The 17,411-nt window shown below is 21.1% G+C and overlaps 1 protein-coding gene across 1 annotated transcript; it reads right to left on the bottom strand.

Annotated features, from left to right (window-relative positions):
* Positions 1-5,026: 5,026 nt before the first annotated feature.
* LOC122511462 lies at positions 5,027-9,609 on the bottom strand. Its single transcript, XM_043626687.1, has 2 exons — positions 9,354-9,609; positions 5,027-5,308 (listed from the first exon to the last, which is right to left on the bottom strand). The coding sequence occupies exon 2, from the start codon at positions 5,306-5,308 to the stop codon at positions 5,069-5,071; it is 240 nt and encodes a 79-aa protein (XP_043482622.1). The 5' UTR covers positions 9,354-9,609; the 3' UTR covers positions 5,027-5,068.
* Between the last annotated feature and the right edge of the window lie 7,802 nt (positions 9,610-17,411).

The raw sequence follows: 17,411 nt of genomic DNA, 5'->3' as shown, positions 1-17,411 counted from the left end.
GGTACCAAATCCAAATTTTTGCATTAATTTAATACTTTTGTTATCAATTGGCTTTTTTTAATATAAATTTGATACATTTTGATTTTTAATCAACTTTCAAAGTCAAAATTTTTTAAATATTCAAAATTTTACTATCAAAAGTGTTTTTAGTTCTTTTTCTACTATTTAAAAATATCTTTTAACCAAAAATTCGACTTTCTATACGATTTTTCCTTAACGTATACGTCAACTTAAAGATTTTGTGATAGTTATGATTTTTTTCATACAGTCCTTGAAAATTCTATGTACAGTACTTATATTCTTAAAAAAAAAGTGATTATAATTATTGACTTAATTTTAATCTAGCGGAGAATTTTTTTTTTAAAGACTAATGCGTATATATATTGGAGCTTAATTAGAAATTATTTTAACAACCAAAATGAAATGTGTGCTTGAAGCCAAAAATTGAAATATCTAATTTCAATCATTGAAACAGAAGTTTATTTTCAAGATATGGAAATATAAGTTTTTTTTAATCAATTTTAAATAATTTTATTAGCAATATTTATGTAGCTAACGAATAAAATTACTCATCGGTAAACTTGAAATTGATTTTTAAATTTTCCGATAAAATATTTTTTTTCCAAAGAAACAAAAAAATCGTTTTAGAACGAGTGTATGCGTGGGATTATAATTTTTTAATTAGAAAAAAAAATTCGAGAGTAATTATGAGAGAAAATTTTCTGAAAATTATCTTAACTGTTTGAGGGTCTGAATATTTATATAAATAAATAAACGTGCATATAATATATTATATTATACAATAAATAAATATGTACAATTATAGAACAATTAAATAAATATAAATATCAATCATTTACATTAAATCAGACATTAACAGACGTTAATTTAAAATCAGAGAAAACTCTCTGGATTGAATTTTAAGGAAAAAAAAAAGAAATATAATATCAAAAGAAAATGTATTATTTCTCAAATCCGCTTTGTGACGGATAAAAGAGAACATATATTATTGTATAGAAAATAAAGAAAACATTTAGAAAACATTATTAGCGACATATGTATGTTACGAAATAGTATACTTTATGTAAATGAAAAAACGTCGGCAAACTTTTACAATTTGCTATAAATAAAAAGCTTGACGCTCAATCACACGTGAAGAAGAAATTAATGGAAAAAAGAAAGAAAGAAAAATTAGACAAATTTATTGTACAAGGAATATAAATTTAATGTGTACTTACAGACACGCTGTATAGCGTCAAGCACTATTATAATATTATAATTATATCAGACATAAAAAATAATTATTATATTGAATTGAAAGGAGTAGCGATTATGAAATAAAATATGTTTGTAAACGCAACTCTTAATTTTTTGTATTTTTTACATTCTCAAATTCCCATTTTTGTTTTTATTATTCCTCAAATATATTATATTTTGATACATAATATTATTTTTTTTATTAGTTTTTCATTTATTGCATTATTTTTTAATTCAGGTTTACCACAAAAAATTTTATTTTATTTTTCTCTCACTTTTTCCTGATTTTCAGACAGAATTTTTTTTTCAGACATTTATTTTTAAATATCTTAAATTTAATTAATCTTTAATTAATCTTTGATTCGTAACATCGACAGTTTTATTTTTTAATTAAATATTTAATCATTGTTATTATTTTTTCATAGGAATTAAGATTTTTGAAAAATTTCAAATTTTAAATCCCTTTGAAAATCAGTAATTTCTTAGAATTTCTACGATAATTTATCTAAAATTATCTTCAAGATTTCAATTCAATTATTTTCTACAATTTTCAACTAAAATTCTTCACTAATTAAATTATTTTTAATAATTTTTTAAAAAGTTCTTTCAAAATTCAATTATTTATTAAAAGAATTAAAAAAAGTTCACTTAAAATATTTCTGAAATTTACTTTTTTGACATTTTTCGAAAATTCAATAAATTGAAAATTTTTTCAATTATACGTAATATTCAAAAATAAAACTAATTTAAAAAAAATCAGAATGAAAATGTTTTAAAAAATTAACTTATTCAGAATTTTTCATTAAAATTTTTAAAAATTCAACTTTTCTAAAATTTCAATTTGAAACTTATTTTTGAAATACAATATTTGTATTAGTAATATTAATTTAACGTTCTAAAATATTTTTAAAATAATTAAATTCTTTTGAGGAATTCAATTAAAATTGTTTTGAAAATAATTAAATTTTTATTTAAATTTGTTACAAATAATTGAATTCCAGCGAAGTATTATATTTTATGTATCGAAATAATTGAATTTTTGCAAATATTTTCGACGTATTTAATTAAAATTGTATTGAAAATAATACAATTCTTATAAAGAATTTTATTTAAATTTATTAAAAATAATTGAATTCTTTCAAGAAATTTTATTAAAATTTTAAAATTAAATTAAAAATATTTCAATTCTTATATAGAATTTCAATGTTTTTAATGAATTTTTTCAATTAAAATTGTATTGAAAATAATTGAATTCTTTTGAGAAATTTTATTAACACTTTAAAATTGAATAGAAAATAATTCAATTCTGACATAGAAATTTATTTAAATTTATTAAAAATAATTGAATTCTTCTGAGAAATTTTATTAAAATTATATTGAAAATTATTTAATTCTGGCAAAGATTTTTATTATATATATGAAAATAATTGAATTCTTGTCAATTTTTTTGATGAATTTTTTCAATTAAAATTGTATTGAAAATAATTCAATTCTTATATAGAATTTTATTTAAAGTTAAAAATAATTGAATTCATTCGTAGAAGTTTTATTAAAATTTTAAAATTGAATTAAAAATATTTTAATTCTTATATATAGAATTTCAATTTTTTTTGAAAATAATTGAATTCTTTCGAGAAATTTTATTAAAATTTTATTAAAAATAATTGAATTCCTTGCGAAGAATTTTATTATAAGTGTGAAAATAATTGAATTCTTGTCAATATTTTTTAATGAGTTTTTTCAATTAAAATTTTATTGAAAGTAATTCAATTCTTACGTAGAATTTTATTTAAATTTATTAAAAATAATTGAATTCTTTTGAGAAATTTTATTAAAATTATATTGAAAATTTTTTAATTCTGGCAAAGATTTTTATTATATGTATGAAAATAATTGAATTCTTGTCAATTTTTTGACGATTTCAATTAAAATTGTATTGGAAATAATTCAATTCTTATATAGAATTTTATTTACATTTGTTAAAAATAATTTAATTCTTTCCAGAAATTTTATTAAAATATTAAAATTAAATTGAAAATAATTCAATTCTTATATGGAATTTTATTTAAATTTGTCAAAAAGAATTTAATTCTTTCCACAAATTTTATTAAAATTCTGAAATTGAATTGAAAATATTTCAATTCTTATATAGAATTTTAATTTTTTATCAAAATAATTGAATTCTTTTGAGAAATTTTATTAAAAATAATTGAATTCCTTGCGAAGAATTTTATTATAATGTATGCAAATAATTGAATTCTTGTCAATTTTTTTGACAAATTCAATTAAAATTGTATTAAAAATTGTTGAAATTGCATTTCATTTCGTCAAAAAAAAAAATTCAATTCTAATATAGAATATTATTTAAATTTATTAAAATAATTGAATTTTTTCGAGAAATTATATATTAAAATTATATTGAAAATAATTGAATTCTTGCAAATTTTTTCCATGTATTTAATTAAAATTTTATTGAAATTAATTTAATCTCAAGCGAAGAATTTTATTAAATTTTTTTCAAATAAAATTGAATTGTTTTGAAGAATTTTATTGAAGTTGAATTTTTTAAAATAATAAGAGTACCTAATAATAATAAATATTATAATAGATGTAAATGTTTTTTGGATTGTTTAAATTTAATTATAATATAATTATAATGAATTAAACTACTACATAAATAATTAAAGGTTAGGTAAAATTTTATGAAATAAAAATCAAAAATTTAATGTTATATTGAAATCTTTGGTTGATTATTTATTGACAGTGTGATTGCTATGCATAAAAGAAATTATTTTAAAATTATAATATAATATAGACTTACACGTAGACTAGAATATTCTTCGACGATACGACGGGCTCAAAAAATTGCATTTTTTTCCTATTTAGTATAGTTCCATTCATTGCACGTTATAGAAGAGATTTTATTATGAATAAAAAAAAAAAATTTAACTCCATGTTTGCTATTAAGAATACAATCTATATAACACGTACAACAATTAAATTTTCTATTCTTTTGCGTTACATTATAATTTATCCGTCGCTGCGTCAAATACGATTCTACGCTATATTGAGTATTTTACTGGCACAATAAAATTGAAATAATTGATCCAATTGAACCTTAGAACTAAAAAAAAAAAAATAACTTACATCAACATTTTTTCCTCCGGACGAGTGGAAATTTTTTTTCATTTATTAAAATTGAAAAGGACGATAAAAAAATAATTAAAAATAAAGATGAATTAATTAAGGGCATTGGGAAGTATAAACGACGCTGCGCAGAAGAGTTGTGCAGAAAATTTCATAGCCCTCAATTTATTTAATTGTTCATTCTTCTCCTCTTTATTACAATGAAAGAAAAATTAGAGTTGAGCAAAATATATTTTCAATGGCACTTTAGAAACTATTATTCAATTTTTATTCCTTTCGATATGAAAAGTAATTAATCGAAGATTCTTCGGCATTGTGATTATAAAATCAATTTTTAAAATTATGAAAATTATTACTGTATACGTACTGACTAGCCTTTAAAAATTGTTTGGCATTATTTTTTCGACATTTCTTTTAAAAATTAATAATACAACTTTTAGTAAAATTAAAATTACTAGAATTAAAATTTAAAAATTAATTTCCTATACATTAAATTTTTTCTAATTGAGTATTTTCTTTTTAAAAATCTACTTTTAAAAAAATACATTATTTTCTATACATTTATAGTTAGAATCAATATTTTTTTTTTTTTAATAATTTTCTTGTTAAAAAAAAGAAAAAAAAATTTAATGTCTTATTGTAGTGTATATTATATGAGGGAATATCATTGGTTTAAATAAACAAGATCACCGCCTCGAAACATTGATTCGATCAGTGACTTCCGGTTGAACTTTTCACCTCTTTGGTTCATAATAGCAAGGAAGTGTTGATATCTTTTCCAGGCGGTAACTGAGGCTGCCTCATTTTCCGGTCCACTGCTTTCACTCTTGAACTTATCGTACACTTCCGGACATTGATACGTCATTGCCGGTGTTTGACAAGCACTCTCTGTATCCGGAATCATCTGTAATTTTTTTATTATGAAATAAGTTTATTTAAATTGAGAACAATTTTACTTACTAATTTTTTTGTTTATTTATTAAAATGTTTTTAATTTATTTTATTTATGTCAAATTTTGTATTTTTTTTCTTCAATTTTTATTTTTTTTTACTAGTTTTTACTACATTTTTACTATTTTTTACTATATTTTTACTCTTTTTCTATTTTTTACTATACTCTTACTATAATTTCACTATATTTTTACTATGGTTTTACAATATTTTTACTATATTTTTAGTATGTTTTTATTACATTTTTACTAGGGGAATGTAGTCAAGGTTGGCCTACTGTCTAGGTAGGCCACTCGCGTTTTTTTGTCAAGTTCACTAGCGCCACCTACGCGCATTTTTGTCGAAGCTTGTCTTAGTGAAACCTAACTTTTTGTTCAATTACATTTTCGGAAAATCGAAAATTGTGTTTTCTGTGACGTCGGTACAAAAAAAGCTCAAAAAAAGTTTTGTGCATAATGTGAAAAACCATTAATAAAAGATAAAAAACAAATTGAATCGTCAAGGCAAGTATGCAGAAAATTTGTGGGACTCATGGTTGAAAGGAAAACAAAGTAAAAAATCGAATCCCGAAACGTATTTCTTTATGGTTACAACAATTCGGTAATGTTACTTACTGTCAAGGTCGGCCACTATGTGTTTAAAATGCGCAAAGTTGAGGACGAGCTACTTCATTTGCAAAAACTGCAATTCTGTATAACTCATAATATAATTGATCATCTTATTAATATTTTTATTTAATTTTATTAATATTTTAGTGCAAAAATTTTTTTTATTTATATTTATTTTTTTATATTGTTTATTGTTATTATTTTGTTATTTCATTAAGTTACAAACTGTAAACAATAAAGAATCAATTTTCCGTAACTCTAAACATGTCATTTTATTTTTTAACGATTAATGCCCTTTGAATTTTAAACATGGCCGACCTTGACTGTAATGGCCAACCTGGACTACAAATTTTTTTTTTTTTAAATCTTTATAACTTTTTCATTTTTAAACCTGTCAATTTACTTTGTACAGAAAAAATGTTCCTATTAAACAGGACTTTCCAACCATATACTTCAATTGTCCAAATTCATTTTTAAAAAAAAGTTATAAACAAAAGTCAAAAAGGTGGCCGACCTATACTATGTTTCCCTATATTTTTACTCTTTTTCTATTTTTTACTATACTCTTACTATAATTTCACTATATTTTTACTATGGTTTTACAATATTTTTACTATATTTTTAGTATGTTTTTACTACATTTTTACTATATTTTTTCTATTGCTATATTTTTATTATATAATTTTACTGTTTTTACTATATTTTAACTATATTTTTATTTTTTACTACACTTTTACTATAATTTCACTATATTTTCACTATATTTTTACTATGGTTTTACTATATTTTTACTATATTTTTACTATGTTTTTACTATATTTTTTACTATTTTTTACTATTTTTTACTAAAAATGTACTTATTCGCTAATAGTAAAAATTACAGTTATAGTACAACCGAATTTAATTCATTTTATATTTCTTAATTTTTTTCACTTTTTTTTATTTTCCTCTTTACTTATATTATTTATTATTTTTTTTTTACTAAAAATTTACTAATTCGAAAAAAATTTACTATTTGGAACAGTAAAATTTTGTCTCGTCATAGTAAAAATTACAGTGATAGTCAAAATTTATTATACTTATTATATATTTTGTGTCTTTCTCATTTTTTTTATTTTACCGTGTAATTTATTCAATTTCTTATTTTTTCAATTACTAAAAATTTCCTGATTTGGAAATAGTAAAATTTACTATGGTAATAGTAAAATTTGCAGTCGTAGTCAAAATTTATTTTAATTTCTTTTAGTTTCAGATTTTTTTATTTTTTTTTATTTAGCTATTCGTTTACTTCATTTTTTATTTCTTTTTATTAAAACATTACTTTTTTTAAAAAACACTTAGGGTAGAGTGGGGTAAAAAAGCCACATTTTTATTTTGATGCTGTAAAATCTGTATTTAAAATTTTTTTCTCAAATTTCCAATTGTTATTGAAAGTTTAGTTATTAAGCTTGAAAATTCTTGACGAAAATAATTTTTATCTCATGAAAGGACTAAGTTATAAGAGTTTTACGAAAGCACTGCAAGTGGCTTTTTTGCACCACCTGGTGGGGTGAAAAAGCCACCCTACGATTTTAGCAAAACATGTTATCAATTTAGGTATTTTTATAGTTTTCCTTTATTTATATGACAAATAGTCTTATTTGAAAAATATTTTAATAATTATGAAAAAGTTTTTAGCAAGCAAAATTGAAAATTATATTAAGTTTACCTGTTTTCGATTTGCACTGCCAATTTTTCGTACCTTTTTTAGAAGTTCTCTTTAAGTTTCACCACAGATAACATATTTCGTTGCAACCGTTTATTCATTGTTTATTTTTTAAATGCACTTTGAACTACTTTTTCGTCGTGTTTAATTTATTTTATTAAATAAACACGAGAAATTTTGTAAAATAAGAAGGTTAGTTTAAATAGAAAACAAGTGAATTTCACAAAATATTCAATGGATTTTTTGCCCTGGCTTTTTTACACCCAAGACCAGTTATTAAAAAAAGCAAAAATAAATTGTTAATTCAGTTCAATTTCCAAAAATTAACATTGTATACGTTTTCAGTATACTTTTCTCCTTGTGTACAAACATTTACTTTTATTATTCGTTCACTTAATCAGGTTGTAATATGTTTGAAAAGTTCACCAAAATGTTTTCAAAAAAGCAACAAAAAATTAAAATTACAATAAAAACAATATTAATCTAGGTACAACATTCAAATTAGATTCAAAAGTTGCGTATTACCTAATAGTATTTATATTCTAAACAGCTGATAAATCGGCTTAATAGTTTTTAAATAAAACTCAAATGGCTTTTTTACACCATGGCTTTTTTACCCCACTCTACCCTACTATTCGAAAGCAGTAAAATTTACTCTAATAATAGTAAAATTTGCAGTCGTAGTCAAAATTTATTTTAATTACTTTTAGTTTCAGATTTTTTTATTTTTTTTTATTTTGCTATTCGTTTACTTCATTTTTATTTCTTTTTATTAAAACATTACTTTTTTTAAAAAACACTTACTATTCGAAAGCAGTAAAATTTACTCTAATAATAGTAAAAATTGCAGTTGTAGTCAAAATCTATTTTATTTATTTTTCAATTTCAGTTTTTTTCTCCTTCTTTTATTTTGCTTTTCATTTATTTTATTTATTATCCCCCTTTACTAAAAATTTAATTTTGGAAAAAAATTTACTATTCAAAAACAGTAAAATTTACTATTTACTTTTAATAGTAAAAATTGCAGTAATTCAGAAATATTTAGATTTTACTGAAAAAATAAAGTAAAAATTGCATTTTTCTGGGTAAAAAAAATTATTTGCGACAGAAATGTAAAAATAATTTTTCGTTTACTGATTTTTTTTCTTTTCTTTTTTTGTTATCAATATATTTAATATGTAGGAAGTAATGCACTTTAAATTGATTAAAACAATGTTTTCAAAGGGTGTAGTACAATTCATGTAACTCTCAGTCTGAACCCCCTGAAATCAATACACGAAGAGTGTTATACAATATTGCTAAGGATTCTCCGATATTCAGCAGATTTATTATCGCAGAATTGAAAACTAATTAAAAAATAAAATTCAAATTTATTAAAAAATAATTTAAAAACATGATTTAAAGGCCAATATAGGTAACAATTAATAATAAAAAAATATTTTTTTTTAATTCTGAAAGAAAGTAATCAATTCGAAACGAAAACAAACATATTAAAATTATTTAATTTTAGCACTTTTCTACCATTTTTTATAACTTCTTTTCGACGGAAATAACCAGGAATTTTATTTTCAATTTAATTTCCTACGAAAAAAAGGACCCAATATAAACTAATACAAAAAATATCAGTACAAATATAATTATTGTCAATATTAAATTATTGCAAAGGAAAAAATATTTCTACTTACGTTTTTATTCTTTTGTTTTTTATTTAAACTCGATGTTTTGAAATTAGAATTCTTTCGTCTCCTCACTTTTTGGAATAACTTATCGAAATTTAAAATCGATAATGACCAAATTATTCACTATTTGGTACTAAATTTTTATTAACAATTTTTTTTTTATTATAAATTCCTTTTTTTTTTAGAGAAAAATTGAAAGATTTTTCTTTTGCATTAGTTTAACTGAATGTGACTGAATGATGACTGAAAGAAAAACGAAATGACGCTTAGTATCAGCTGGGGTAGAGACGCCCCCTCTACAAGAATATTGTCAGACTCCGAAGCCCACATGTGGGGGCCATATGGGGCCAATTCTATGACAAAGAATACATTGCGACTGGCCTCTCTTTTATTTGCCTTGGGTGTGTTGGTTCGGACCCCTCACAACCAATACACTCACAACTGTCCTTCCGGGTTACGAGAAAAAATATTTTTTCGAAAATTAAATTTAATAACTCTTCTATTTCCTTTTTTTTAATTTCATTTTTTTAAATTTATTTTTTAAATTTAATTTTTAGTTTTATAGACAAAAATATATGATTTTTAATATGAATTATTATGTTGAAATAATTTCTCGAGATGCGGTGGAAATAAAAACTGATGGCATTCTGTTTTTGAACCATCAGTCTCCAGATGCTCACTAAAGGCAGTTTTCTCTTTTCTTTTTTTTTCATCCGAAGGTTCAATTTTTTTAAATATGGTTTATGTGCATACATAGGGGCTGCTGGTATGCTTAATTCTCTTGGATGATGATTCAGTGGATGTTTCGAAAAGAAAACTTTATGTCTCAAACAAAAATTGACGAAAAAGAAAAAATCATAAAAAATTAATTTGGATTAAAATTAAGATTTGACGAGGAGGTAAAATTTTGATCTATTCACGAATTTACCTAATTAAATGACTCAGATTTTTTTTGTTTGATGAATTAGTTATCACTTTGAATTATTATTCTTATTATGGACAATAAAAATTATTTACAATAATAATTGTAATAATTAACTATTATTTTATTTAATAGTTAGTATAAATATTACTATAATAATTAATTGTAATAATTACTATAATAATTAACTGTAATAATTACTATAATATAATAATAATTGTATAATAATTAATAATTATAATAGTAACTAATTGCAATAATTACTAATAACATATAATAATAACTAATTGCAATAATATTTAATTAATAACTAATTGCAATAATATTTAATTATGATAATAACTAATTGCAATAATAATCAATTAAAATAATAACTAATTACAATAACAACTAATATTTATGATAATAACTGATTATGTTAATAAAAATTAATAATTAATATGATTTTTAAGAGAAAACTATCTCTCAAAATCTGAATTAGTTAAAAATTACTAATAATTAATAAAATCGTAGCTCATTTTTAATAATTAATTATTAGTAGATAATTACTGATTATTACTAAATAAATAACAGCAAAAATAGTCAAATTTCACTAATTGAATTAGTTACCAAAAAATTTAGTTATCTTTTTCATAATCTAAAAGTGAATTTAACTAATAATTAATATTAGCTATTATTAGTACTATATTTATATTGGTACTAATAATACTAAATAGTTCAGTATTATTAGTAATATTTATATGGGTACTAAGAATGCTAATTAGTTCAGTATTCTATTGATTCCTGAGCTAATTAGTATTTTTAGCATTAAAATTAGTATTTTTAGTATTAAAATTAGTATTTATAGTATTGAAATTAGTATTTTTAGTATTAAAATTAGTATTTTTAGTATTGAAATTAGTACTTTTAGTATTAAAATTAATATTTATAGTAAAAATAGTATTTTAGTATACAATTAGTACTAGTAATATTAAGCTAACTAGAATTATTGTTAATCAACTAATTAAACTTCTAATAATGCTACTAATACTAATTAGTTTAATATTAGTAGAACTTTTATTGTATAAAATACTAAAAATGCTAATTAGCTTAGGAATCAATTGCTTACTAATTCAATGGAAAATAATTCGAAATGAGGATTATTTTTTTAAAAGAAATATCTTCTTAACTAGGAGATATTTTAAGAGACAAGACGGATATCCTATATTTATGTCAATCGAACGTCTTCCGGAAATTAGCGAATTTGTGGACTAATTTTCAATAGTCATGTAAAATTCTCCATAAAATCGTCCGGATATCTCGAATATCCGGATGTTGTTACATAATACCCTTCTAAAATTCCAAACTTTCATGGAACAATTTCCACAATGCTGATGCGAAACAATATGTGGGGATACAATACTGAAATATTTTTGAATAAATATTCTGCAATATGTAACAAAAAATACTAAAATAGTAATTAAAAATACATAAATACTAAGAAGTAATAAATAAATACTAAATATTACAAAACAAATGGTAAATAATACTAAAATCCCAATTGAGTACTAAATAGTACTAAATAGTACAAAATAAATAGTAAATAATACTAAAATACTAAGTAAGTACTAAATAGTACAAAATAAGTAAAATTTTTTACTAATTTGAATTAGTGACAGACTTTTTACTTTTGGCGTAGTAAATTTTACTAATAAATTAGTAGAAATTACTATTATTTTGTAAATAATACTAATAAATTAGTAAAAATTACTGTTTTTTTTTAAAATTACTAATTCAACAGCAAAAAGTCACTAATTTAAATTAAACAACATTTTTCGAGACATTTTTACTAATTCAAATTTAAAAAGAATACTAAGTAGTACAAAAATAAATAGTAAACAATACTAAAATACTAAATAAGCTCAATAATTTTCAATTAGTAAAAATGTTTACTAATTTACATTAGTTACCAACTTTTCGGTTTTAGTTTAGTAAATTTTACTAATAAATAATAATTTCTACTAATTTATTAGTAAAATATACTAAACCAAAAATAAAAAGTAAATTTTACTAATAAATTAGTAAAAATGACTGTTTATTATAGTAAAATTTTTTAATTCAAGAACAAAGACTTATTCAGTAATTCAAATTAATAAATATTTTTACTAATTCAAATTTATAGAGTACTAAATACTACAAAATAAATAGTAAATATTACTAAAATACTAAATAATTACTAAATAGTGAAAAATAAGTAGTAAATAATACAAAGTAGCTATAAATAAATAGTAAATAAGCTCTATGAATTTGAATCAGTAAACATTTTTACTAAGAATTAGTGACTGACTTTTTGCTTTTAAATCAGTAAATGTTACTAATAAATTATTACTATTTACTAAGAAAATTTAATAATATTCAAAAGCAAAATGTTAATCAGTTATTCAAATTAGTAAATATTTTTACTAATTTAAATGTAGAGAGAGAACTAAATAGTAGAAAATAAATAGTAAATAATACTAAAATACTAAATTAGCACTAAATAATAGTAACTAAATACTAAAAATACTAAATAACAAGTTAATAGTAATAAATATACACTAAAGATTAAATAATACTACATAAATACCAAGTAAGTAATAAATAAATTCTGAATAATACTAAAATACTAAATAGTAGTACATAAATGCTTAGTAGGAATAAGTAAATACTAAATATGTACTAAATAGTACAAAATAAGTACTAAAATGTAATAAATAAGTACTATAAGTAGTAATTAATAATACTGTCTAGTAATAAATACTAAATAGTATATGAATACTACATAATTCTATGTAATATTAAATGAATACTAAAAAATACTAAATGTTTACCAAATAATACTACATAATAGTAAATGACTGCTAAAGAATACTAAATAATACTATAAATATATACTATTAGATGAACACTGAAGAATACAATGGAATACCAAAGTATTGCTAAATAATACTAAAAAAAGAATTAATGTTACTATCTGCGCTTGCAAATAATATTTTGCGTAAAAGTGAGAAAAACGATTTTGCATTATTTTCGAAAATATCATCGAATCGAAGCAGGTGAAGCATTTAAATAATACACACACCGAACAGGTGAAATAGCACCTGTGCTTTTGATTGTGCTTGTATGGCATGTATATACATTGGTACTTTTGCTCATACTATTTTTCGCTATCGTCAATTTTTGATTATACTTTTTTTCTATACGCACATTTTCCGCCTCAACTTTTACCGTAAAAACTGAGACTAAAACTTGAATTTAGAGAGTTCTTTCACAGTAAAGTTCGCTGCGTTCGTTACATATATATCTCCTACTAAATTAATAAATTTTACCAAACTTCTCAAAAATTTATTCTATAAATAGTAAAAATTGACTGAAAGAAATTCCTTGTATGCTCTCTAAATTTGAATAAGTAAAAATGTTTACTAATTTGAATAAATTTACTAATTTATAAGTAAAATTTACTAATTCAAATAAGTAAAAAGTCAGTCACTAATTAAAATTAGTTAATATTTTTACTAATTCAGATTTAGAGAGTGATTAAGATTCCAGTCTAGTCTGGAATCTATATTCTACTCTCTAAATTTTAATTAGTAAAAATGTTTATGAATTTGAATTAGTGACTGACTTCATACTTATAAATTAGTAAATTTGACTAATAAATAGTAATTTCCACTAATTTATTAGTAAAATTTACTAATTCAAAAGCAAAAAGTCAGTGAAGGAAATAAATTACTACTATAGTTCAAATTAGTAAACATTTTTACTAATTCAAATTTAGAGAGTAGTCTGGTTAGTATAGTATAGCATATTTTACATTACTACACGACAGTATAGTAAAAAGTACTATCTTCGCTTTTTATTCCGTGCATCTTAATAAATAACTAACAGTTTAGTTTAATCAGTACAATTATATTATGTAATTTCACTGATTTAGTCCGAAGTCCTTAGAGAAAATTAGAGAACTTGATGAATTTCAGATTTGGAGTGAGAGAAAAATGAAAATAAATCGGAATATGATTTTCTAGATCGAGAATTACTTTTATCACTTAGAACCCCATTTTATTTTTCTTTTATAGACTTATCGCGTTATCAAATATTGTGAATCTTGAGCTTATTGGTTTTGGCAAGTGGGGGTTGATTGTAACTGGATTGGTTAGCGAGTAAAATGCTTCTTCGAAGGGGAAGGGACTGAAGGCAGCTGTGGATACGATCAAGTCAGTGCCGAGATGAATTTTAAAAAACCCTCCCCAGACAATTTCAAATATTTTTCTATTTTTTTTTAAGTAATTGATGTGCACCTACCTGTGCTTTTTAACTTTCAAGTACTCTTTATCAAGATCTAATAAAAATTGTAATAGTATAAAAAAATGATTAAAAATATTAATAATAATATTAATAATAATAATATTAATAATATTAATAATTATTATATTAATAATTAATAATAATATTAATAATATTAATAATTTTGATATTATTCTTATTATTACTATTTTTATTATAATTATTATTACTATTACCATTTTTATTATTATTACTAGTTTTATTAAGTATTACTATTATTAGTATAAAGATTGATATTTTTACTACTAGTTTTACTATTATTGTTATTACTATTCTTCTCATTATTTTGCAATTACTATACTACTACTACTACTACTACTACTACTACTACTACTACTACTACTACTACTACTACTACTACTACTACTACTACTACTACTACTACTACTACTACTACTACTACTACTACTACTACTACTACTACTACTACTACTACTACTACTACTACTACTACTACTACTACTACTACTACTACTACTACTACAACGACGGCTACTACTACTGCCACTACAGCTTCCACTATTATTATTATAACTCTTATACTATCACTATTATTATTATTATTATTATTATTATTATTATTATTATTATTATTATTATTATTATATTATTATTATTATTATTACTATTACATTTTTACTATTGCTACTACTATCACCACTATCAGTACTATTCGTATTGATTTTTGTGTTACTATTATACTATTGCTATTCCTATTAATATGCTTATTACTATTATACTATTTCTATTCGTGTTAATATTATACTTTTGCCATTAATATCAAACCATTAATATTAGTAATTAATATTACTATATTAAACTTTTTCCATTTCAATTGTAGTACTACTATTACTTCTTTTTCCACTAACATTACTATTAGGTACTAATACTATTCTTGTTACTATTATACTATTGCTATTCTGATTATAATTATTTTTTTGACATTACAATTCGACTATTTACAGTTACTATTAATATTACTATTATACTATTTTCTGTTACTATTAATTTTATTATTATACTATTGCTATTCTAATTACTATTATTTTTTTGACATTACAATACTATACTATTTACTGTTACTATTAATTTCAATATTATTTTATTTTTATTAATACTATTCTTATTACTACCATTACTATTATTATTGTATACTCTCTAAATCTGATTTAGTAGTTTTCTACTAATGAAAGAGTGCGGATTCGTTTACTAATTGTATTAGTAACAGTTTTTACTAATTTTTAGTAAAAAAAACTACTAATTGATAGTAGAAAACTATTAATTCATGTATTAAGTCGGCTTAATAATTTAAAATAGTCAAAATACCACTTACTCATGAATGAGTAGTTTTCTACTAGCAATCAGTATAGTATTTAAAAAAGATTAATCAATAAATGTTACTAATAAAATAATTAAAAGTCATTCACCAAATGATTCAGTAATAATTTTACTGCCATTTAGTGAAATTTAATTAATTGTTTTATTTATTTTATTTTATTTATTTTATTTTTGTTAGTAGAATCTTATTAATAATTACTTAATTAGTAGAACTGTCTTATTAAAAATCTAAAAGTCGATAAAACAGGTTCATTAATTTTGAATTAGATGACTGTTAGTAAAATTCTATACTAAAAAAATTAGTAAAATTTTACTAACAATTTGTCATATTTTACTAATCAAAAAAAGAAAACATTGTTTATAAAAATTATTAACAATTAGTGAAATTTTTGTATTTGTTTAGTAGAATTCTTCTACAGTTCAGATTTGAATTAGTAAAAATGTTTACTAATTTTTACAAGTGACTGATCCTTTGCATTCGAGTTATTGAATTTTACTATAATAAATAGTAACTTCTACAAATGTACTAAAAAAAATTAATAAACAAAAAAAAATTTTTTATTTTTTCTTTATTTTAAAATTAAAATTTTAAATTCAAATTAGTAAACATTTTTACTAATAAATTTTTATTTTACCAAAATATTTATTTATTTCTAATCAGTTTTTATATATTCATTTGGAAAAATGAAAATTACAGATAAAATTTCATTTAGGGGGGGGGGGGGGGGATTAAAATTCGAAACAAAATTTTCATATTTTGGAAAACTAATAATTATAAAAATAATGTTTCGTATTTTGGAAAACAAGTAATTAAGAAATAAATTTTCATTTAAAAAAAATGAAAATTAGGAATAAATTTTCTTTCATGTTTTGTAAAAATGAAAATATAGAAATAAATTTTCTTTCTTTGGAAAAATTGAAAATTAGAAACAAATTTTCATATAATTTGGAAAACTAAATTAGAAATAAAGTTTCATATTTTGGAAAACATGTAATTAAGAGATAAATTTTCATAATTTTCATTTTTTTTTTTTAGGAAATATAATTCGAATTAAAATTTTCATATTTTGGAAAACTAATGATTAGAAATAATGTTTCGTATTTTGGCAAACATTGACAAGAGATAAATTTTCACATTTTAAAAAGAAGAAAATTAAAAATTAAATTTTTATTTTTTGAAAAAACGAAAATATAAAAAAAAATTTTCTTTTTTTTCAAAAATGAAAATTAGAAATAAATTTTCTTTTATTTCAAAAATGAAAATTAGAAATAAATTTTCTTTCTCTGGAAAAATAAATTAGAAATAAAGTTTCATATTTTGGAAAACATGTAATTAAGAGATAAATTTTTATAATTTTCATTTTTTTTTTTTTTTTTTTTTTTATTTTTTAGAAAATTAAAATTCGAAATAAATTTTCTTTCTTTGGAAAAATGAAAATTAG

Source organism: Leptopilina heterotoma, unplaced genomic scaffold, assembly GCF_015476425.1.
Source record: "Leptopilina heterotoma isolate Lh14 unplaced genomic scaffold, ASM1547642v1 Lhet_83, whole genome shotgun sequence".
NCBI lineage: Eukaryota > Metazoa > Arthropoda > Insecta > Hymenoptera > Figitidae > Leptopilina > Leptopilina heterotoma.
The sequence above is the reverse complement of the archived record's forward strand: the minus strand, read 5'-3'. Positions and strand labels throughout refer to the sequence as shown.

What these genes read in the sequence shown, in the direction of transcription:
- LOC122511462 (XM_043626687.1), bottom strand. Translation starts at nt 5,308, where the DNA reads ATGATTCCGGATACAGAGAGTGCTTGTCAAACACCGGCAATGACGTAT.